This window comes from Haemorhous mexicanus, chromosome 11 (genome assembly GCF_027477595.1).
Source record: "Haemorhous mexicanus isolate bHaeMex1 chromosome 11, bHaeMex1.pri, whole genome shotgun sequence".
NCBI lineage: Eukaryota > Metazoa > Chordata > Aves > Passeriformes > Fringillidae > Haemorhous > Haemorhous mexicanus.
Genome location: NC_082351.1, coordinates 8,454,366 through 8,476,599, shown reverse-complemented (window position 1 = coordinate 8,476,599; position 22,234 = coordinate 8,454,366). Strand labels below are relative to the sequence as shown.

General features: G+C 55.2%; 1 protein-coding gene across 1 annotated transcript in view; it reads right to left on the bottom strand.

The window, feature by feature from the left end:
- CACNA2D2 (calcium voltage-gated channel auxiliary subunit alpha2delta 2) overlaps positions 1 to 22,234 on the bottom strand; it is a 210,403-nt gene that overhangs the window by 23,122 nt on the left and 165,047 nt on the right. The window contains exons 4-6 of the mRNA XM_059856263.1: positions 20,014 to 20,073; positions 9,293 to 9,337; positions 2,601 to 2,739 (exon numbers count right to left, since the gene is read on the bottom strand). Of these exons, the coding sequence (XP_059712246.1) occupies positions 2,601 to 2,739; positions 9,293 to 9,337; positions 20,014 to 20,073 (244 nt within the window). The remainder of the gene's footprint in view (positions 1 to 2,600; positions 2,740 to 9,292; positions 9,338 to 20,013; positions 20,074 to 22,234) is intronic.

Genomic DNA, 22,234 nt, shown 5'->3' with positions numbered 1-22,234 from the left:
GCCTTCCTCCCACACTTGTCCCTTCTGGAAACACCATCATCACCCGTTCCAGCCTTCACTGTGGTCCCAAGGCACTGGCAGGATGTGGGTAGGTTTCCTAGGATGGATACTGGATCCCTCTATCCCAGCATGACTGCTGAAGAATTGTCTTTCCCTCAGGCAGTCATGCCTTCAAACCATGATTTACTCTACCTGCATCTCCCCAGCCATTCCTCAGTGCTGTGCCCACACACAGTGCTGTTATCTGGGCACTGAGGATGATTTCTTGTTTGGCTCTGACACAGGATGTGTTTTTTCCCTGGAGAAGTGTCTGCCACGCTGCTGCCTGCCTGGAGCAGCCCTGGACAGTGCTGCCAGCCTCAGCTGGGCACTGGGCTGGGCCCTGACACATCCATGATAGCCCTGGCAGCACCTACACACCCAGACCCTTGGGGCCATCAGCCACACCAACTGCTTGTACTGAATGCAACTCATATGGTCCCTGTGCCCAAACACAGCCCTTCTATTATCTCTGAGCACGAATGCAGCCCCTACACCTTCCCTGGGCATGAATGTAGCCCCTGTATCATCCTTGTGAAAAAATACAGCTCCTGCTCTCTCACCATGTGCAGAGTGATGAAGCTGTGTCCCTGCTTGGGATAGCTCCTGTCCCTCTCAGTCGAGGGCAGAGCTGCCAGCCCCACTGGTGACATCCCTGTCCCCATCTCGTCCCTGTCCCCATCAGAATAAGCCCAGCCCCGCCCTGCCCGTGAGCGATTGCATATTTAATTAAAAACGGCACAGTAAATAAAACACATATAGGATGTAATTTGTGTGTGTAGCGAGGGGTGACGGCGGCGGGCGTTGCCGCAGGGTTTAATCAGCGTGCCAGGCAGCGATAGCGCCTCTCCGCCGGTCCCAGCGGGACCCGCTCCCGCCCACAGCTCTGCGGGGACTCGCCACGCTCGCTGCTGTCCCTGGCAGGACGGGGGGCCCCTGCCCCCACCCCAAACCACTCTCAGTGGAGCAGCACTTGTAGACCCTTCCCTGCACCCTGGATCTCTGGAGCACCCTGGTGTGGCCGGACCTGGCCGGATCCCTGTGCCCACACACTGCCTGTGCCTGCAGCTCCTTTCCCGGTCTGGTGACAGTCCCTGCACTGTCACCCCCCTACTGCCACATCCCCTCTCCAGCACCCCTCTCTGAGCAGCTGTGAGTCCTGGGGCGCGTTCCTCTCCAGCTTGCCCAGTCCCAGGGCGGCGGGGGTGATTTATGTGCCCGTGCCGGAGCTCCAGCCCGGCTGGCGAGCAGGGCTGGGGAGGAAGGAGTTATTTCACCCCGCGCAGCCCACCCGGCTCGCACGATGTGCTTCATTAGCTGCCTGCCCTGCGCTGGCTGGGTAATAAAGCTAATTGCAAATTCCTAATCCAGCGCTGCCTCCGCGGTGAAATCGCCGCATCCGTGCGGCTCCGAGCGCAGCCGTGCCCGTAACGAGCCGTGCACCGGGAACGCTCCGCTCGGGGCAGCAGCGTGAGCGCGGCCCCCACCGCCACCCAGGAGACCTCCGCAAGTGCCACTGACACACAGGTGTGGGGACAGTGGTGCCCCGGTGGTGTGCGGCAACTGGGGACGCCCATGACAGCAGGGTCCGGGGCTGGGCGCAGGATGCGGCCGGCGGGTGCTGGAGGATGCCCTCCAGCTGGGAGCGGTCCCAGCTCGGAGCCGAGCAGCCGCTAGAGGGAAATGGAGACCGACTGTCACCATGTGCCACCGCAGCAGGGCGAGGTACTGGAGAGATCTGAGAGCTCAGGGACTGTCACAGAGCTCGGTGGGGACTGAAGCTGGTGTGGCACATCCTGTGCCATCCGCTCGTCCATCCATCCATCCCTGCCCACTCCCGGGCTGGCCCACCAGCCCATCCCCATTTCTGGAGCAGCCTGTGCCCTGCGGCAGCCACAGGGGCACGGCCGCAGGGCTGACTGACCCCCCTGCAGCAGAGGCTTAATCAGCTACGGGGTGGCATCACGCTGTCCTGCAGTCACCCTTGGCTGCCTTCCTGCGGGACTGCAGCTGCTTTTTCTCCCTTTCCATGACCTCAGCCCCAAGTAGGCTGAAGACAGGCAGCATCCTTGCTTCACCCTCTGCCATTGCCCAGCCACATCTCACTCCCTCCTACAAGCAGGTTGGTGCTGCCTCTGGAGTGGCTCCTGCACAGAGCTGCTCCATCCCTCTGAACATCTCTGGTGCTTGCTTTGAGCCTTCTCGAGCTTTGCTGGGCTCTTCTGCAGGAGGATCAGTGTGGGCACAGCTGAGCTTTACCCTGGGCCATAATCACCACCTCTCCTTCGTTCCCCATCCCTTCCCCAATAACTCCTAATCCCCAATCTGCCTCTTTTCCCTGTGCTGAGCTCTTGAGAGTCCCTGGGGAGGGACACATTTTCACCTCGATCCTGATATGGTTACTTTGCTTTGCATCACTACCTGTCTATCTGGGAGCCAATCACCAAGACCCAGCTGGGGCACCCAGAGCTGATGGTCCCTGGGGGTGCAGTGCTCCAGGCAGGAGAGGCGGATGCCCAGGCAGGCAGCACGAATTGGAGAGGGTGAGGAGGGGCACTCACAGCCTTTGTAGATGTCCGTGGGGATCTGCACAGCAGCGTATGAATAGTTAACCTTGGTCTTGAAGTTGTCATCCTCAGTGAACTCCAGCTTCAAGGAGTTGGACTTCTCCCTCTCAATCTCTTCTCCGTCGGGGTCGTCCTGGGGAAGGAGCAGAGTGCATGGGGTCACCCAGGGTTCCAACCCTGCATGGATGTGGGAATACCTCCACCTGAAGCCCATCACCAAATGGTTTGTGGGGGAGACCAGCCCTGCTGGTCTCCTGTGGATTTGGACTGCCAGGAGTGGGTGGGCACACAGGCAAGCACTGGTTACCCCTTGTCTCTCCAGCTTTGGTAGCACAGCAGGTATTTAATCAGACATAGGAAAAAAAAAATTAAAAAAAGGCCTTGAAAATCAATTAGCAGCAAAAGGCAACTATCAAAGAGCAAATTAAAACGGAGTGCAGCTTAGCGCTCTGTCAATAAGCAATGCAAACAATATTTAATTATGGTGGAGAGACGGCGAATTCCCCACTGCTGGTGCTGGAACACACTCCCTCACCTTCCCAGCCCTCCTCTCCATTCCCCAGCTCTGCTGCCAGCATGGCACTGAGGGTAAAATCCCTCTGGAAAGGCAGGCAGGGCTGAGCTGGTGCAGGCAGAATAGCTGGGTGGTTGCAGACAGGGGACAGGGTGGGAGCTGGAGCACAGGGCCATGTGGGGAAGAGTGAGAATGGGGGTGGACTCCCTAGAGAGCTGGAGAAAATGCCTCTGCCACCCCACCAGCAAAGAAACCTGGGAGAAGGTGCTGGCTCTGAGCTGCCCATCCCTGCCACGAGCCCAGCAGCTGGGGAAGGCTGTTTGCAGCCAGCTGGGAGATGTTCAGGGTAGGAAGGAGGGAGAGGAGGATGCTGCAGCACCTGCTCTTTGTGCTCCTGGAGCTACATCCCTGCTGATGAGGGGCAGGGACACAGAGCTGCCTGTGCCATCCCCCCACAGGCAGGGACAGGCAACAGTGCCAAGCCCAGACTGGAATAGACACCTGAAGGGATGCCCCACGTTGTCCATAGCAAAGACCCATGGCACCAGGGAACACAAGGGGTAGGGGATGGTCCCATCCTGCTGCTGTCTGTGGCCCATTGCAAGCCTCTCTCCCTCTGGCCAGGCTCCCCTTGACAAAACCCAGGGAACAAAGACCTGAATTTCTCCATATATTTAATGGAAAAATATGGGTTAGGCAAATAAACTATGAAGCTCATTTAACACCCATCCTGGCCCCCTCCTTGATTCCCCTTCACAGATGACATGGAGAAATGTCACCTCCCCTGCAACACCTCCAGCCAGCCACTAAGGTGGTGACATTCCCATGACATTGAGAGGGGTGGCCAAACCATTCTCCACAGCTCGGGAGAGTAACAGGATTGATATGCAAGGTTTGGGTTTAGCTCCAGCCGATGGGCTGTGAGTGCACCACACTGCCCAGCCAGGCCTGGTGTGGGGGCTCCAGCTGCCCAGAGAAATGCTGAACTCAATTACAGCTGCACTAGCCAAGCAGGAGGCAGGCAGGGACTGTTCCCAACTCCCTGGAGCCACATCTCTGAGATCAAAATCCAGATTATGCTCTCAATTTCACGTAAATCTGGAGAAAAGGCAAAAACCCGACTGCTGGAGCCCCTGCAAAGTGGTGATGCTGCAGCAGAGCTGGCACTCCAGCCACGTGCCAGGCTGTGGGCTACCCGGAGAGCAGACTGGCCCCAAGCCTGCTGTCCATGGGGCTCAGCCCTCTGGGGGGAGCACACACAGTTTTATCCCTGCAAACCTCTCTGAGCACCAGACAGGATACAGAGGTGCCTGCTGAAAACAGGCTTTGGGATAAAGCCGTGGCCTGAGGGCACCTGCAGCACCAAAAACTCCACTTTGACACTAAACCCTTTTTTTCCTCAGCCCAGCAAATTCCTGGTGACAGCTCCCCATCCCTCCCCAGCTCAGATCAGCAGGGCACCCTGCCACAGCCCATCCACTGCCCCTGTCACCACCAGCAGCTGGAAAATCCAACCCTCCCTCCTTCCCTCACGCTGGCATGGTTATTCCCCACTTCATGGGAGCTGGAACTACTGTATATAATTACTGCTCCTCTGTTTATCATTATTCCGTGATCTCACCCACTTCTGAGGGGCTAATTTGTATGCTGCCAGGTTTGGTGCTGTCTGGCTGTTCTCATTCATGGAGCTGTGAAGAGGCACATGTATAGATCTTGGGGACAAATACACAGCTACCTGTATGTGGGGCACTTCATGCATCACTGACACCTATATGGCAAACAGACCTGCAGAAAGGGCTGATGTTACCCAAGCTATGTTTGCCCTTTATACATAAATCTCCCAACCTCAACTGAGTTATTTCTGTTTAAGCCAGGCTGAATTTGGCACCTGAAAGGGGTTAATTTCCAGCCACAAGAAGGCAGGTGAAGCTTTCACCAGCCCAGGCAGGGAGGGGAGGATCTGGGATACAAAGAGACACCTTGGGAAGGCCGAGGGAAGAAATCCTGCATTAAATTCAAATGAGAGCAAAGCAGATGATTCAAGTTCTCCCAAATTTACATGGGTTTAACTGTGAGCATCTCGGCAGGCCCCCAGCCAGATCTTGCAGCATTCCTCATCATTACATTTCAAAAGAACTTGGAAACATCTATTTATCTGTTACAGTATGTACAACGTAACACAAATAGATGTTACAGTTTGAATATATTATTTGCTACACACCATTAGAAATCGACTCCGTGGCAATACATCAATATGATACATATTTACTGCTTCAGCAAGAAGTCATCACGCCCTGAGAGCTTTTGCCACCTCCACTGCTTTCACAGCTGGGTTGTCAGTCACATTTTCTCTTCAGTCTCGCAAAATGACAGACAGGACCAAACCCAGAGATGCCCCAACACCAGTGAGCACCAGCAGCACCCCCCAGCAGCTTTACTGGAGGCTGCCACGCTCTGGGCAGTCACCTGCCCCCTGTGCCACGCAGGCTGGTGCTGGCTGAGGAGAGCCAGCCTGCCCCTGGCCCCAGGACTGTCGTGGTCCCCAGGGTGTGGAGCTCTGGTGGAGCCGGGGATGTGACCTGGCGCGGCAGCGATCTCGATCTCGTCCCCGGCAGCTCCCGCAGATGCAGCCCCCCCTCCCCGTTCATTGCTCATCTCCATGGGAACCAGCCATCACAGCTAATGATGGCTGCTTAAATGGCAGCCCCGGTGACAAAGGCAGGGCTGATCCGGCCGCAGCATCCCTGCCTCCCCCGGCCTGCCCCACGCGTGCCTGATGGAGCACACCCCGAGATCAAGCACAGCCTTTTCACTCTCCCAGGGGCACCCATCCATGCTCAGTCTGGAAAGGCCAGTGGAATATTCATATCAACACCCTGTGATTCTGCTAATAATGGATACAAATGCCAGCCCCCAACACATGGCTGAGAAACTCCAGGCCTGTGCAGAAGGGTCTTTCTTCCTAAATATATCAGTTTTTCCTGAAATGCAGTAATTTAATGCTGAGGAGGGAGATGATGTGTTCTCCAGCCACATTCCTGCTTTTACAGCAGCCCAGGTTATAAATAACAATCAGCCTCTCCCGCCAGCCTGCTCCCCTATCCCCCTTTGCTTTTTTTAATCTTTGCCAAAGGTACTGTTTAGAGATCTTTCTAGACCATTTATTTTTAAATTACCAGCCAGAGGAGTGAAGTTAAAAAAACAGAAAAAAAAAAAAAAAGGAAGAAAAAAGGCAAAAGAAAGAAACTTCTGGGGCTGATAGCTTATCGTGAGGAAATCCAAATGTCACATTAGTTGAGAAAGTTGGAAGATTAAATTTTCCAGCACCCTTCATCTGCTGCTGCTGACATTTAGGGGCTTTTTTCCCTCCCCTCCTTCCCCTTTTTGCTGCATCTACTGAGCAGGGTGAGCAGTGAGAGGGGTGAGCAGAGAGCAGGGCGAGCAGTGAGTGGGCAGCCCCACCTCCCCTGCACCACAGGGGGCTGAGGCTGGCATGGAGCCTCCCACCACCAGCCCCTCTCTCCCAGCCCTCCCCAGGACCTGAGCTGGGTGGCTGGGGGCTGGAGGGCTGCCCTTGGGGCCAGGATACCTTCACACAGCTGGGCTGTCTTCCACCTGAGTACAGTATGTCCCAGGCTCAGCTTTGACAAGCATCATCCCCTGCCACGAACACAACACAAAAGATGGAAAATGAATTTATTTCTGTGTTGTTCTGCCTATGACTCCCAACCGAGTCTGTCTGCTGATTTCAACACTTCTCCCCACATGAACCCCATGGTCCTTGCTAGCTGGGAAAGGTGAAAACTTCGCTTTTGCAAACATTCTGACAGCCTTGGGGACCCCTGGGAAAATTTTCTGATGTTGCCATTTGTTAAAAACCACTTGGAAATCCAAAGTCTGTTTGGGAGGATAGTGGAGCTGAGGTGCAGGCAAGATGAATAAGAAGCTCATTTCCTCCTCACTGCAGCTAAAGCCCGTGTAAGGCTCGTGAATAAGCCCCAGTTATGGGCAGCAGCCATTGTCCATCAGCACCAACTCTGGCTCAGCTACATCCTGCTCCATTTAAATAGAAAAACTGAAGCTAAATAAAGAAAGGATGGAAAGAGCACTATTACGTTCCATTCAGACTTTCTGGTATCATCTCTCTCCTTTTTTACCTCAGCAGCATTTTCTTTTTTTCCCCCCATTATTTTTGTTGGAATTAAATTTGCTGGGATTTCACTGGTAAGGAAGCAACAGCAGAGGTAGTGAAGTGCCCTCCCTGCCAAACCCACACATATCTACAATAGGACACCCCCAGTTTTGCAATTTTGCTTGGTATCTCCCCAGGGCAGGACTAAAGCTGATGTGGCTGGTGACGGATTTGCAGGGCTGTTGCTCCTTGATATGTCAGCTCCTTTGGGGAAGGGAGGGATCAGGGAGCTGAGCCCTGCAGTCCCCAGGGACACTGTGCCATGCCACTGTGCACAGCCTCTCCCCAGTGCCCCCTGTGCCGGGAGGGCTCCACGGGCACAGCTCCAAGGTCGAGATGCCTCCTGTTTCCCAATCCTGCCTAATGTGACCAGGATGGTGGGGCGTGACACTCAGGGCAACAGCGGGCATGGGCACATCCAGCTTCTGTCCCCTGCCCTGCAGGAGTGATAGCAAAAGCCCAGCCCAGCCCAGCCTGATGGATGCATTAGTCCAGCTCCTCATCCCCTGTGCTGGGAGTTGCTCTGCTCCCCAGGCTGTCTCCTCCTGCCTCAACTGCCAGCCAGTTTTTCCTTCACTTCTATCCAAAATCCCCTTTAATGTATTTTAAGCCCATTAGCTCCATCCTCTCCAGAGCAGCCATGGCAGGATCCTCTCCTCCCTCCTTTGGTAGCTCCCCCCAGGCTGGTGGGGGGACGACAGGAGACATCCTCTGCATCCTCAGCTGTAAATGAGTGGGACCGTGGGCAGGGAGACCTGCCCAGGAGTGCAAGTGCCCCTCACTTCAGTCCCAGCATCTGCCCAACCTCCCCATCCCACCTCCCAGACTCTCCGTGGCTGCTTCCCCTGCCAAGGAGCCCTCTGCTGTCACTGCCTGGGGACAATGGCACTGGCAGTTAGCCAGTAATTCTGCTTTGAAGGCATCCATCCATCCTCCTCCACTCCAGCCTGTCCCCGGCTCTGCTCTGGGGCATAGACTCCCAGGTGGGTTGAGAGGAGAGACAGAGGTCAGCATGTCACCCAAGCTGGTGGGACCCCATCAAGCCCAGACCCTCCCCTCCCTTCTGCACAGGGCCTTCTGAATGCTCTTGGGGTCACCTGAGTGTTATTTTTGGATAAGGTCATGTGGTTTGCAAGTGGTTTGCTGCCAACACCATGTTCTCTCCTGCTGCGTTACTGTCACTCCATGACACATCTGCTGCCAGGTCTGCCTGGGGACAGGAAGCAGTCCTGGTGCCCCAGCATGGGCTGGGGCTGTCCCCAAGGCTGCACCCTGCTGTGCTTGGGCTCCTGGTCAGCTCCTGACCTGCTCAACAGCCTCACACCAAGAGCATCACTGACCCCACAAGCCCCTATTTCCTAAGGATCCCACAGCACAGTGTGGGAGCTGGGTGACCTGGCAGCAAAGTGGGGTGCCCCAGGGCAGAGCGGGGTGTCCCAGAGCAGAGAGGAGTGTCCCAGGGCAGCCAGGACTGCTGGTGGAGCTCCCTGTGCCCGTGCACAGCACCTCAGTGAAGTCACCCTCAGTGTCACCACTGGGAGGAGCCGGCAATTGCGGGCTCTCTCAGGAGCACCGGGGGATGGGGGCTTGCAGGCCCGTAGTTAAAGCACTGATTGCCAGAAATCACAGGATGGCTATGCTCCGAGTAGGGCAGGGAATTAGATTCAGTCTCTAATTAAAGGTTTGCTCTTCATTTGAATTTCAGATGCCAGCTTTAATTTTAGAAACTTTTGCAGGCAGCAGAGCAACCTGCCCACCTGCCTGCTGCCAGGCCCGGTGCTGGTGGCCAGATGTCACCACAGCTCAGCTGGGGGGACATTGCGGCACACCAGGCACTTGCTGCCCGCTGCAGAGTCTGGTTACAGCTGTGACAAATGCTGTGCCATGACCCCTGGTACCGTGCTGGGACAGACTGGTGAGGGGCTCAGCCCTGGGCCAGGGTGGCGGCCGTGCCAGAGATGCCACAGAGACAGCACTTACATATTCAGTGTCGGCCTTGGAGTCGTAGTACTCGATGTCTTCCTCCTGCAGAGAAAGGGGAGAGCTGTTAGTGCCAGTCAAGGTCAGGGACGGGAAAGGAGTCCCTCCCCCTGACTCGTCCCCTCAGCACCTCTCTCATGCTCTTGGCAGCCACCACATTGCTGGGGACTGAACCCTTCCCAGCCCATGCTGTCCTTGGGACATGTTCAGGACCTCACATCCTCCACGTGCACCCTCCCAGGACTGGCCATGGCCTGCCATGCTTCCCTCCACTCATGACTGCTGCTGAGCCAGAGCACTGCAGGGCCAACTGCCCTGTGACACTGACACCGGTGTGACTGCAGCCTCTGCACTGTCACCAGGTGCCAGCCTGTGCCACGTGCCCACAGCCAGGGTGCTTTGGTTCTGTTGCAAACATCAGGAGCCACAGAAGAGCCAGGGTGGGGCAGCGTGGCAGGCAATGGCCCTGCAGCTGCCCAGGTCCCCTCCCTGCACTGCAGAAACAGGGAGGAAAGTGTCCTTGCTTCCACAGAGAAATGCACGTCGTTAATTTGGGGTATTTAGAACCTATTTAAGCAGAAAGGTCTGCTTGGATTCCTCTTCCCAGAGTGTCAAGACGCGAGACAGCTGATAAAATTCCTGAAGAGGCAATTGGGAGAGCAGCGATGCTGTCACAACAGCACTCCGCGTACCAGTAGAAAGGGTAATTAAAGGGCACTCAGAGACTCTTCCCAGCGTGCCGGGACCGAGTGTGATGCCGGCACACGGGCAGCGCCGTGGTGCTGACACGTCTGCCAGTCAATCACCACCAGCGGCCAACCAGCCCTCCCGGCACGGGCAGCGCCCTGGGGTGATCATTGCTGCTGTTATCGAACGAGGAGAGCCGTCCGGCCCCGAGCAGAAACACGGCCAAAGCCTCGATGGCACTGACTGCATCTTTGTCCTGCCTGCCCCTGCTCTGGACAGTGCTGGACACAGCCCTGTGACATCCATCCCAGCCTGGAGAAAGGGACCAGTGGAGGCAAGCAGCTCTCCGGGCAGCACCACCCGGTCCCACCGAGTGCTGGCAGTCACCACCCCTCATCGGGATCACCCTCTTAGCCACAAAATTGCTCTCCAGGGTGGTTTGCAGTGGCTTCTCCCGGCTTCCCAAGAGGTGGGAAAGCCCTGAAGCTGATCTGGGGGACACCAACAGCGGGGGACCCTGGCAGGCTGTGCAGCTGGCGTCTCCTCAGGATGGAGATTGCAAAGGGCAGTTCCAGCAGCTTCCTGAGCAGAGGAGGATGCCCGTCGCTTCCGCGGGCTCTGCGGCTCGTAGAGATTGCGATAGGGCAGCACCGGGAGGGGAAAGTAAAAAAAAAAAAAAATTGACGCAGCATCTTCCAATTTCTGCTATTAAAAAGCCCAGTCATTAAGGGAACACACTTATTAATTATCTGTGATTTGTTGTGAAATGCTGTGGGGTTTACAACAACAAGAAAGGAAAAAAAAGAATTAATTTCCCTTCAGCTGGCCTTGCCGCGCCGCTGCCGGCCCCACGCCCGCCCCTGGCCCTCGCCGGCACCGCCGTCTCCCCGGGTCCGCGGCCATCTGCACTTCCTAATTAAAGGAACCCCCGGGAGACCCGTAACACAAACGAGCTAATTTCATGTTTAATGATCTTTAATCAGGAGTGAGTGTGACTAACAACGGCCATCCAGAAGGTGCTTTGTTATTCATTTTATTTGCCATTGGCTTCTCCGAAAAGCTCGGTTCCCCTCCCAGCAGAGGCCCCGCTCCCGCCGTGCAGAGGGCACGAGGTGAGGATGCTCGGCCAGGAGAGCCGGTCCCTGGTCCTGCTTTCCCCGCTCCAGCGCTCCCACGGCAAGGGTATGGCACAGGGAGCAGAGATCCTGTAAGGACGTCCCTCCCACCGATTTCCCCGGGCATCACACAGCCCTTGCCATGCCCTCCTTCACGTCCTGACAACCCCAGGAGCAGCTGGTGAGATCTCAGCCACACTCAGGCTGTGGCTGAGGTTTCCACATGTGAGACAGCACGTGTGGGACAGCCAGCACCAGCGTGGCCCTGGCTCTGAGATGTGCCCTGATGGCAGGCTCCAAAATCTTTGCCCAGCTGGGGGGCTGGGGGTTTTTCCACGGGGTCCAAGGGAGACTGGGGGAGCTGGCAGGGCATCTGTGTCCTGGCCACTTGGAAGCCTGTGTCTATTCCAGGAAGGAGGGAGAGAGCCCTCAGAGATGCTCTGAAAAGATGCCATGAATGTTCGAAGAGGCAACAAGGGGTCCTACAATTTCTGCTCCCTAACATTTTTTTTAAACCACATTTGCCTTCTTCACATAATCCTCTCCTCCTCTGGTCCATGTTAAACTCAGCACCAGGTCTGTGTAAATAGCACTGGTATTTCTAAAGCCTTTCAGAATAAATACCAATAAAGAAAACAAGGGGGTGAAGACGTCAAGGGATTTCGAGGCAAAATATTGTCCCTGTCTCTTGCAACCGAGCCTGCAGGAAGCACACGCTGGTTCCCACTGCAGGGGAGGCTGACAGGGAGGAGCTGCTGCTCCTTGATGTGTTAACCACCGCCCACTTTCTTGTACCTAAATTGCCAAGTGCCACCTGCACAATGGCACTGCCTGGCTGTGTCGCTGGTGGATAAGTGTGGGGTTATTTCAGCTCCTAAAGTGCAACACTCTGGGAGATCAGTGCAATCCCAGACTGATCTGCAACTGTCCCTGCAGCCACGGCCCAGGCTTCTCCAGCAAGGCCACCAAGGAACCACCACAGCTGCACCAAACCCTTGTGGTTCAGTGTCACTGGGCAGCCCCTGGCCAAGGCTTGACCCAGGTGGGACCTCCTGGATGTGGCTCTAGGGATGCTGCATGCCAGAGTCTCCCCAGGGACCCTGGCTCCTTCCTCACCCCCTTGAGTCCTCCCCAGGTGGTCTGTGCTCCACACCTTCACTGTTTTCACACCAAAACACCAAGCAAAAAGCTGATTAAAAATCCAGGCTGTGAGTTTCTGGAGAGCTGTGAGCTGGAGCCTTGCCAGTGGCACAAGGGAGGACCCTGCTCTGGCACCAGTGCTCCCCTGACAGACACCAGCAGAACAGGTATGAGACTGAGCCCAGGACAAGGAGGGGCACACAGGTGCCTCAGGTGGGTGGTGAGGGGCACTTCTCCCCACAAGCCCTGACACAGCCCTCTACAAGCATCCAAATAGATATTTTTTTGCCTAAAACAATTACAGCGATTAAAAATAATGCTGAAAAGGTCAGTGCTCTGTTATCTCGCTGCAGCCTGGAGATGTTTGGATGGAGAGTGCTGGCCCAAACTTCCAAGTCAGTGACCTAACGAGGTGGCAATCAAACTATATCACACACAGAGCTGTCACCACCCTATAAAACCTCCAAGGAGCTGTTGGTGGCACATCAGCTCCCTGCTCCAGCCATCCAGCTGGAGCACACAGCTGGCAGGGACACTGCAGGAGGGCTATGGCTCGTTCTCCCTTGTAGAGCTTTTCTGTAAAATCACCTAATCTGGCTAATCCTTTTCCCGAGGACCTGTAGGATCTGTAGTACTCCACAGGATTGCTCACTGTCTTCTTGTAAGGGTCACCCTGCTAATCACATGCCCTGGGGATGCTGCAGCTCCCTGGGGCAGTTGTGCAGGCAGATCCTGCTGCAGCACATTGATTTCAGTCCCTCTCAGCCTCTGGCTGTGGGTTTCATTTCTCTGAGCAGCACAGGTAACCCCTGTGGTCAGCAAATCTCTTTCAAGATTTAATTGGCTCTGGAAGAGCCAAATCCTGCAGCATTTTGCCTTCAGGCAGTTGGGAGGAACTCAGAGGGTGGTGAGGAAGAAAAGATGGATCCCAAGCTGGCACCTGCCTGTTTTCCAGTCACTGGATGGAGCTGCTGGCAGGACCAGCATCCCAGGGCACTGCTTACCTGCGTGGGGACAAGCCAGGTGACCAGAGCTGTGCCTGGTCAGACCCGTGGGCAATTCAGTGGGTGGGGAGAGCAAGCAGGAGCTGGACTGCCTGTACAGAACTGGGGGCTCTGCTCATGAGCCCACCTTTCCTCTGCCATCAGCACTTAGAGAGGTCAGTGAGTATTTAGATACTTCTTCATGTCCCTGAACAGTTAAGCACACAGAAATAGCAACAGCTTTTGCTTATAGTTGCACCTTTCATACAGAAGACATCCTGCAGCATGTCACAGAGCTCCTGCAGCCTCATACCTGTGCTAGGGGGTGGAGCAGCAGGAGCAGAGCATGAGCAGGGACACACCCACCCCCACCACAGCATCCCCCTGCCAAGCCCTCCTGGGCCACGAGGAGTGGGGTGGGGCCACCCCATGGCTGTCCCCAGGGATTGGTGTGTGCTGGTCAGTTGGTCCTGGCTGGCAGCTGGGGCTGCAGGTCTCAGCAGGTGAGCGCTCAGCCTGAAGTATCTGAGCCCTGCCATGGGCACAGCAGCCTCCTGGCTGGGGAACAACAAAGCAAAGAAAGTGTTCCTGCTACACCTGCCACGGGCTGGTGTGAGGGCCACAGCCAGGAACAGGCTCCAGAGGGGCTGGATAATTCCTGGGAGAAATTCCTACCTGAAAGCACAGCCACACCTGGCTGTGGCTGGTAGGGGCTGAACCTTTATTTCCACTGGCTAGAGCTATTCTTGTCCATATGCACCACGATGAATCCTTTCCTAGTTCCCGGAAGAGGACAATATTCATGGTTAGCCCCAGCCACCAGAGGCTGCTGGACAGACCAAGAAGGGGTCTGGTGGGGCCCATCCTTCTCCTGCAGCACTGTGAATTCCCTGCATCCCATCCACCATCAGGGGCTGTACGCATTACCCAGCGCAGGTGGAAACAGTCATCATAATCTGCCTTGGCATCTTTTTTTTAAAAGCAATTTCCTCCCTCTGCCTCTCTGACAGAGCCGGGGAAATATTTAAGTGACCTGTCAACAGTTTTTTCATCTTCCCAAGAAGATGTTTTATCTGATCACACCTCGCCAGCTATTCTTCTTTACATGGCATCTCCTGTCTGTCCTGCTCTCCTGAGGCTGCCTCAAACAAGGTGTGGCTGCTGCTCTCTTCCACTGCACCCGGGTGCTACAGGGGTGCCAGCACACACAGAGAGGCTGTTGGAGGGCCCCTGCCCTTCCAGGGGTGGGATGGGATGGGATGGGATGGCATGGGATGGGATGGGATGGGATGGGATGGGATGGGAAAGCAGCACTGACAGGAAAGCCAGCAACCCCTACACCAAACCATCATTGTCGTGGAGAAGCCATGGATGGCCCAGTGGTCTTGCAGAGTGGAGAGTTGGGCAAGCCCCCTCAAGCCCCATCCTTGGTTTTCAAGAGGGAACAGCACCAACACAGGGGTTTTGTGAATGATTTTCTTGTTCTGCTTTTCGGCCAGACCGGCGCTACAGGAGCAAGGTTGGTGCTATAGCACAGTAATTCTCAGAGCGTAATGAAAGCTGACATTATATCAAACACAATAAAGACTCTCAGCTGATGGAGATCATTCCTGAACACACAAACCCATTAAACTGAAAAAAAAAATATCAATTCTACACACTCGCCAGCCAAAAGAAAATGTGATTTGTTATCTAAAAGGGGGTTATAAACACAGCTTCAATGCACTTTCTGTGCTGTAATGAAAACTGGGTTTGAAATGGCAAGACGACTGCAAATTAGAGTATTTGATTTTATTTTCTAACTTTTTAGGTAAACCTTCTACAAGGGCAAGTGCAAGGTTACGGTGACAATCTTTCTGTTCTCAGCCGATAAGTAGGATCTGTAATTAAAGGAGGAGAAAAATGAAAGGAGGATAAGGAGCTGGCGTTTGCCCTTCTGGTGCTGCTTTGAACACAAAGCCCTGCCTGCATGGCTGTGCCCAGCCCACGGGAGCAGCTGCTGGAGCCCACACATGGTATGGCATGGCATGGCATGGCATGGCATGGCACGGCATGGCACAGCCACTGCTTCCCTGCAGACACATACCCAGCACAGTGCTGGGTGGAGCAGCAGGATGGGGCAGGATCCTGCACCTGGAAGGAAGTAGCCACATTTCTTTTCACAGAGAAAAGTGAGGCACAATTTCCCAAGGATATTTTCTGGGAATCGCAGCGAGGAACCTCAGAGAAAGAGAAAACAATTCTTGTCTCATTCTCTGCTCCTGTGTTGTGCCAAAGTAGAATGCAATATGGAGATTGTTTACCCAAAGTGATGGTGTTTTGTTTCCTTGGCCTGTCAGGGCCAAGTGTGTGTCCAGACTGTCAGTCAGCAGACAGTCACAAGGTTTTGTTCAGTGGAGTTGAGTGCTTGTGCAGATTCAGTTTACATGTAGTGTAATATAGAGTAATAAAGTATAATAAAGTAATTAGCCCTCTGATATCAATGGAGTCCTCCTTGTCATTCTTCCCTTTGTTAGGTTTGTCTTGCTTTTCCCACAGAGGGATGCAGCTCCCAGGGCTGTGTGGCCAGGGCTGGGTGCCCAGCCATGCTGCTATGTATCCCTGCTTTATCCTGCACCTTTCCTGGGCAGTCAGGAGCACAGTGCCTGTTATTGCTGCTGTCCATCCCCATTTGGCAAACAGCAATCCCCTTTTCCCTGGAGTTTCATTTCTAATGGAGCTTGAAATTATCTGGGCTTTGTTATTCCTCATGTGCTTGCAGGCAGGGGTTACAGATGGAGGCAGTAGCATGGGGCTGTCCAGCACTTGTGATCCCCCTGCCACCTCCACAAATGCCACCACTCCCCAAAACCACCCTGTCCCCAGCAGCTCCTACATCCACAGCTCAATGTATGGTTATTTTTCTTTTCCAAGGAAAAAGGGCCTGCTGGGCTCTGACCCTTCAAAGGGCCCTTTCCAACATCAGAAGGTGGGGAGAGGTGGGAGGCAGAGGGGCAGCAGGCAAAGGAAGAGGGGAGCTTCCCAGTATAGTGATGGAAAATGCAGTGAGGAAGGAGACTGGGAGAAAAACAACAGTAATAAACATTTTATGAAGCAGAAAATGGCTTATAAAGAAGTCAACTTTTAAAGGCAATTTATGTAATCCTGCCAAACACACATAAACGAAGGGATGGATCTCTGCAGCACTGGAGTGTCCCCTAAAGGCACAAATAGCTCTGGCAGCCCCAGCACACCTACACACGGCGATGATGATGATGATGGTGATGATGATGATGGTGATGATGATGATGGTGATGTTGGCCTGGGATGCATTCTGTGGCTGGCAGTGCAGATCTGCACCTCTGACAGCACCCCCCAGGTCAGCATGGCCCCCACTCCCACACACTATGTGAGTGTGGGACACCTGAGACCCTGCTGATGCTGCTGGGATGGGGCTGAAGGTCTGGAAAAGAACCCAAGGAAAACTCAGGAGGAAAGCAGAGCACTCAAATGGAAAAGAGCTGGAGAACATGGAGCTGGCTGGGATGTTTGTCAGGCCACACGGCAGCTTGTCAGCGAGGATGGATAAAAAGGATGGCAGCAAAAAACACAGCATGACCTTTCTGCATTTTTGTACTACTTCTGCTTCTACTTCTGCAGGTCCCTTGCCCAAGCAGGACAGCAAGCAGAGGATGGAAACCTGAAAACTACATTGCAGGGTGGGCTGGAGTCCTGGCACCCTCTGCTGCTGGGGTGGTCAGCACAGGGCAGGCTCAGAACCACTGCCACAGCCAGAACTGGGGACATCCAGAGCAGGGGGCCAGCCTTGATGTGCCTTGAAGGACAAACCCTCATGGCTCTGCATGGAGTGGAGCCAGACTGTCCCAGTGGATCTCTGAATGGAAGCCTGTAGGCCAGAAAATTCTCACTGGGAAAACTGGTAGGCCAGGCCAGTGCAAATGGGGAATTTTCTGTGGTTTCCTACCATACCAGTGCCAGGTGGTTGCCATGTCCCTTGGTGAGAGCCCACTCTGGCAACAGGACCAAGCTCTCACCTTTCCAGAGCTCTACCAGCCTGGTCCAGTGGATGAATGCACATCCCTGAAAGACCCTCACAGTGCAGGCAGGGAAGGGCACGATCTCTCCCCACAGCCTGCCCACATCCCTGCCCACCATGCCACTCTGAGCTGCCACCCAGCCCTGGAGTAAAACAGGACTGAGGGAACTCATGAGGGTGCTCAGAATATGGGTGACCTTGGGGCCAAGGCTACTTTTGACCAGGGAAAATGGCCCCATATCCAGAACTGATTTGGGGACACAGCCCCAGCTTGGCACAGCTGGTAGACATGAGGGTGGACGAGCACAAGGAGCAGGGATGAAGCAGGACAGGACGAAGGGATTGTTTAGGGAACAGGGAGGCACTTTGCAAAGCCTCCTGAGGTGGGAGGCTGAACTCAGCTGCAGAAAGGCCAGCTTGGCTGGCATGTAGCTGGAAAAAAGCAAGGAAACCAGAAAACAGCAAGGAGAAAGGAACTTTCCCTGTAGAGACAGCTCGTGAGTGATGGCTGGCAGCAGCTCCCAGCCGCTCAGGCTCTTGCTCCTGCTTCATTTTCCCTGGACTTCCATAGCAACCCATCTGCAGTGAGGTTTAATGGGGCTGCCATTAGCACTAATGCAGCGCAAACACTCAGCATCTGCCGGCGCCTTTGGATGGAAACACAAAAATAACCGCGCTCGCCGCAATCTGTCACCGACTCCGGCGCGGGGCGAGGACGCGACACGCTGGGAGAGGAGGGGAGAGCTGCAGCCAGCAGGAACGAGCTGCTGGGTGGGAAGGGAGGAGAGGAGGAGCTGGGATGCTGTGCTGCCCCTTCCCTGCCTGCTGCGGGGGCAGCTGCAGAGTCAGGGTGAGCGGCGCTGGCACACGGCTCTGACCCTGCCCGGCCATCTCGAGGATAAAGGGCAGGAAAAGGAGGCTCAGCCCTGGCAATGAGATGTACAAAGCCCCTTCATCCCTCTGCTCTGCTCAGGAGCTGGGGCTGTTGCAGGCAGGACTGAGGCAGGCAGGGCTGATGCCCAGCACCCTGGGGGCTGTGCACAGAGCTGGATCAGTCCATCAAGTGTCCCAGCCAGGCCTGGGCTGTCCTGATAAAGCTGCGCCGAGCTCTGCGGTGATGCATCACTGCACATTGTTTCTGGGTGACTCGCTCCTAATTACCTTGATTAAGTGGTTGCAAACAGTGCTATTAAAAATATTTTTTTCCTATGAAAGTGGATTTCTGAAAGGTTTGTGCTGTGAATGGCAATATGAGCCAAGAGCTGCCCAGCGCTACAGCCTTTCCCAGTGTGTTTTGTGTCCTGCTGTCATTCCCCTGGCAGTGGAAGGCAGCCAGGTCTGGTTGGAGAAGGAGCTCTTTGGGGCTGCAGAGAGCCCCTGCAGCAGGAACCCATCCCTGCGTTCCAGAGGATGAGCAAAAGCCCCGAGCACCGCCATGAAATGCAGTGACCTTGTGCCACCTCTGCCCGCCCTGCACATGCCCCGGTCACAAGGCATCCAACCCTGGGTGCCAGCCCAGCATAGGGTGCACAGGACAACTACAGTGTCCCTGGGGTACCCACAGTCAAGCTTCAGGTGCTGCTCAGGGATGTTTCCTGATCCTGGAGGACACGTGAGACTGGGTCAACACCAGGGATGAAGATGCCCGAAGCTCGCCCTGCACTTCTCTGAGCTTTCCTTGGGAGCCCCAAACCAAGGTCCTGGTGGGGCACCAGCACTGGCATCAGCAGGTGCCTGCACCAAATCTCATTATCCTCTTCACCTCCTCTCCACTGGCCTCTTGGGAAGAGCTAACAGCAATTCACCTGAGCTTTCATGCAGACAGAGCTCTGTGAGCTCATCCTGCTCCGTGGGTGCCCGTGGGACACAGAATCAGCCACCAGCCTCCAACCCATGCTGGCCACATGGCAAATGAAAGCCAAGCACGTCAACCCCTTGCCTTCTCTTTTGCTCCTCCCACCTCTTCCAGCCCTGGTGACCATCACCTATGGCAGGAAGGTCTGTGTGAGCAGCAGCAGCTCACACTGTGAAATACCCCCCCAAAATAGAGCAGCCTGGCCTGGCAGTGGGGCTGTCCCCAGGCTGTCCCCTCAGAGGATGCAGGAGGTTCCTGAGGGCTGGGCAGGATGCTGCCCTAGCCAAGAGGAAGGGGCTGGGTGGCTCAGGAGTATTTTTTATTGCAGACTCCATTTGCACTGGGAGAAAAACAATCTTTCCTTCCTTTTGTATTATGGTTATAATTTGAGAGCATTTCCAGACAGAATCCTTCAGGTTCCTGCTGAGTGCTATCACCGCCAGAATTACAAAGTCAAATGCAATCATTAAACCCGCGTCTTCCCTCTCCGAGCCCAGATTGCTCCTTCCCCAGGAGCAGCCCCCACCACAACTGCTGGCATGTGCCACAGATGAGCCACCGCTGCTGTCACCTCGTGCCAGCGCCCCCCCAGCACCAAACCCAGCGGCTGCCAGAGCTGGGAGAGCAGGAGTCTCCTCGGCCCCCACCCCTCATTGCTGAGCTGTTATTTCGACCTTCACCTCCTGCCTTCTCCTCGCGGTGTGTGCGGGCTGAGCGAGGCTGCAAACGAGCTCAAAATCACTTCATTTGCTCTCATTAGCGTGGCAGGCGGTGGGGCTGGGGCGGGCGAGCGCGGCACAGCCAGCGGCAACTCCCGGCGGGGACACGAACGTGGGCAGGGAGGGATGGCACAGTGGCAGCAGTGGCACAGAGTGGCACAGGGCTGGGGTGCCGTGGAGCCTTACCCGGATGTTGTCCTGCCAGTGGTGAGCCTTCTGGAATTTCTCCGCCGCGTTGGCAAGTCTCTGCAAAACAAGAGGGAGAGGAGAAATGAGCCCAGGGGAAGCAAGAGCAGCCAGGCATTGCCCACCCCAGCCCAGGAGCCAGCCCAGTACCCAGCACTGGGGGTCCCTGCAGCACCCTGCCACCCCTCTGCTGCACGGGCAAGGGGGCAGGAGGAGGCACTGCGGGCAGCACCCTGGGAGGGTGTTCAGGGACAGGGAGCCAGTTTTTTCTGCTTGCTCCTGCCTTTCCTGGAGCAAGCCATATCTCCAGAGGAATCGCTGCCACTTGAACTCAGCAGGGCTGAGCCACTGCAGCTCGGCAGCTGGAGCAGGGCAGGCTCCTGTTGCACAGGGCAAGGGCTGAACCCAGCTCTCTGTACTGACAGCCCCCAGCTCTGTGCAGAGCAGGGCAGACTCTTCAAAAATGCCTCAAAGCCCCCCCAAAATGCCCCAGTGCTGGGGCCCAGAGGTGCAATGTGCTGCCCACCCAGATTTAACCCCTTTGTACACCCATGTCCACACTGGGGTAACCAGAGGAAGCAGGATTTGCCAGAAGCAGGATGGGGCAGTGATGGTCAGCACCAGGCACCCTCCCGGGATGCTCAGCCATGAGACCCCTCACCAGCACAGAGGGTGCAGCAGGGCAGGGCTGGAGACTGGGCAGCCCCTGGGCAGTACTTCCAGGTATTGCAGTGCCTGGAAGAAGCTGCAATCTGGCCTTTTGTGGAATCAAAGGGGATAAACAGGGTGAGAGCTCCAGGCTTTCTACAGGATCCTCTCGGCATCACTAAGAAAATAAAGCCAAGAGCAAAACGAGCACGTCTCACTCCACCCTCGACCAGCCCCCGGCACTCTGGTTTGTGGGCAGCCTGGGGAGCTGCCCTGCCAGGGCTGCACAACCTGATCAGCACCAAAACCCAGCAGGAGGCAGCCCTGAGCCAGCCCACAGAGCCCAGGGCCACCCAGACCCCTGGGTGCTGGATACTCACTGCTAGCAGGGATTACTGCTGCATGGGGAGAGAGGTGAGCCCGGGCTGTTTTCACACACTGAACTGGCTGGGAGGGGGAAGGAGCACTGACAACGGGGTGACATCTTGGGTGAAATAACAACCCCAAATCACTGCCTGGGCAGCACCACAGAGATTCACATAAGCAACTGAAGATTCCCAGTGCTACACACACGACTTCCACACCATGAACCACATGAAAAAGCATTCCTTTGCTCATCAGGGATGTGGCAGGCTGCTGGGAGCCCACAGGGCAGCAGTGAAGTCCAGTGATATCCCTGGGAAATTATTTCCCCAGGGCCTGAACAGCTCTAAGAGCACACACACATATGAGCCCTGGGCACAGCCACAGGTCACAGCTGCTGTCCCCACTGTCACCAGCTTCTCCAGCACTCCCATCAGCACACAGGGATGCAAAATGTCTCAGCCCTTCCAACTGGATGCTCAGGGGAAAGGAAGCCCCCAGGTGCCACAGTGCCCCACTGGCCATGCAGGAGAGTGGCAGGCCCAGCCCTGGCAGGGTGGCTTGAGCAGGGCTGTGGCAGCAGATGCTGTATTTCTGTGAGCATGGCAAAGCACAGGCACTCGAAAGTAAGGTGAAAGAAATCACAGATCTGGCCCTCCCCAGCCTGAAAATGCAGCTTGTTCTTATCAGATGCAGGGAAACACGAATCCATCACTGCATAATCTCAGCACGTACTGGTTGAAACTTTCCTGTTTAATCTTTTCTCTTTCTCTTAATCTTGATTTCTAAATCAAAGTGCTTGCTTTCAGTGGCCAGCATCCAAGGGGAAAGATCAGCTATCAGCTGAACATTGAAGCAAAATCCTTATGGCTCCAGTAGCAGGCAGAAGGGAATGAGAAACAACATGTGGCTGGGCAGAAAAGCCAAGTGATATGAATTTTCAGGGCAGTTTTTCATGATCTCACCTGCACAGCCGTATCCCTGCCTCCAAGAGCTGCCTAGAAAATCCGTGGCCCAATTCTGTACCTCATCCCCTCCAAGCTTTTGTGCTCTGTTTATATATTGAGATGGCTGATTAAAGACGAGCATTTATTCTGAGTTGCGTTTAAGGCGGTGGTGATGAAATATGCATTTTTCTATACTTGATAAGAGTGTGTTTGTTTATTATGGGCTGGGGTAAGATTTATGGACATCTTTAACTATTCATTGC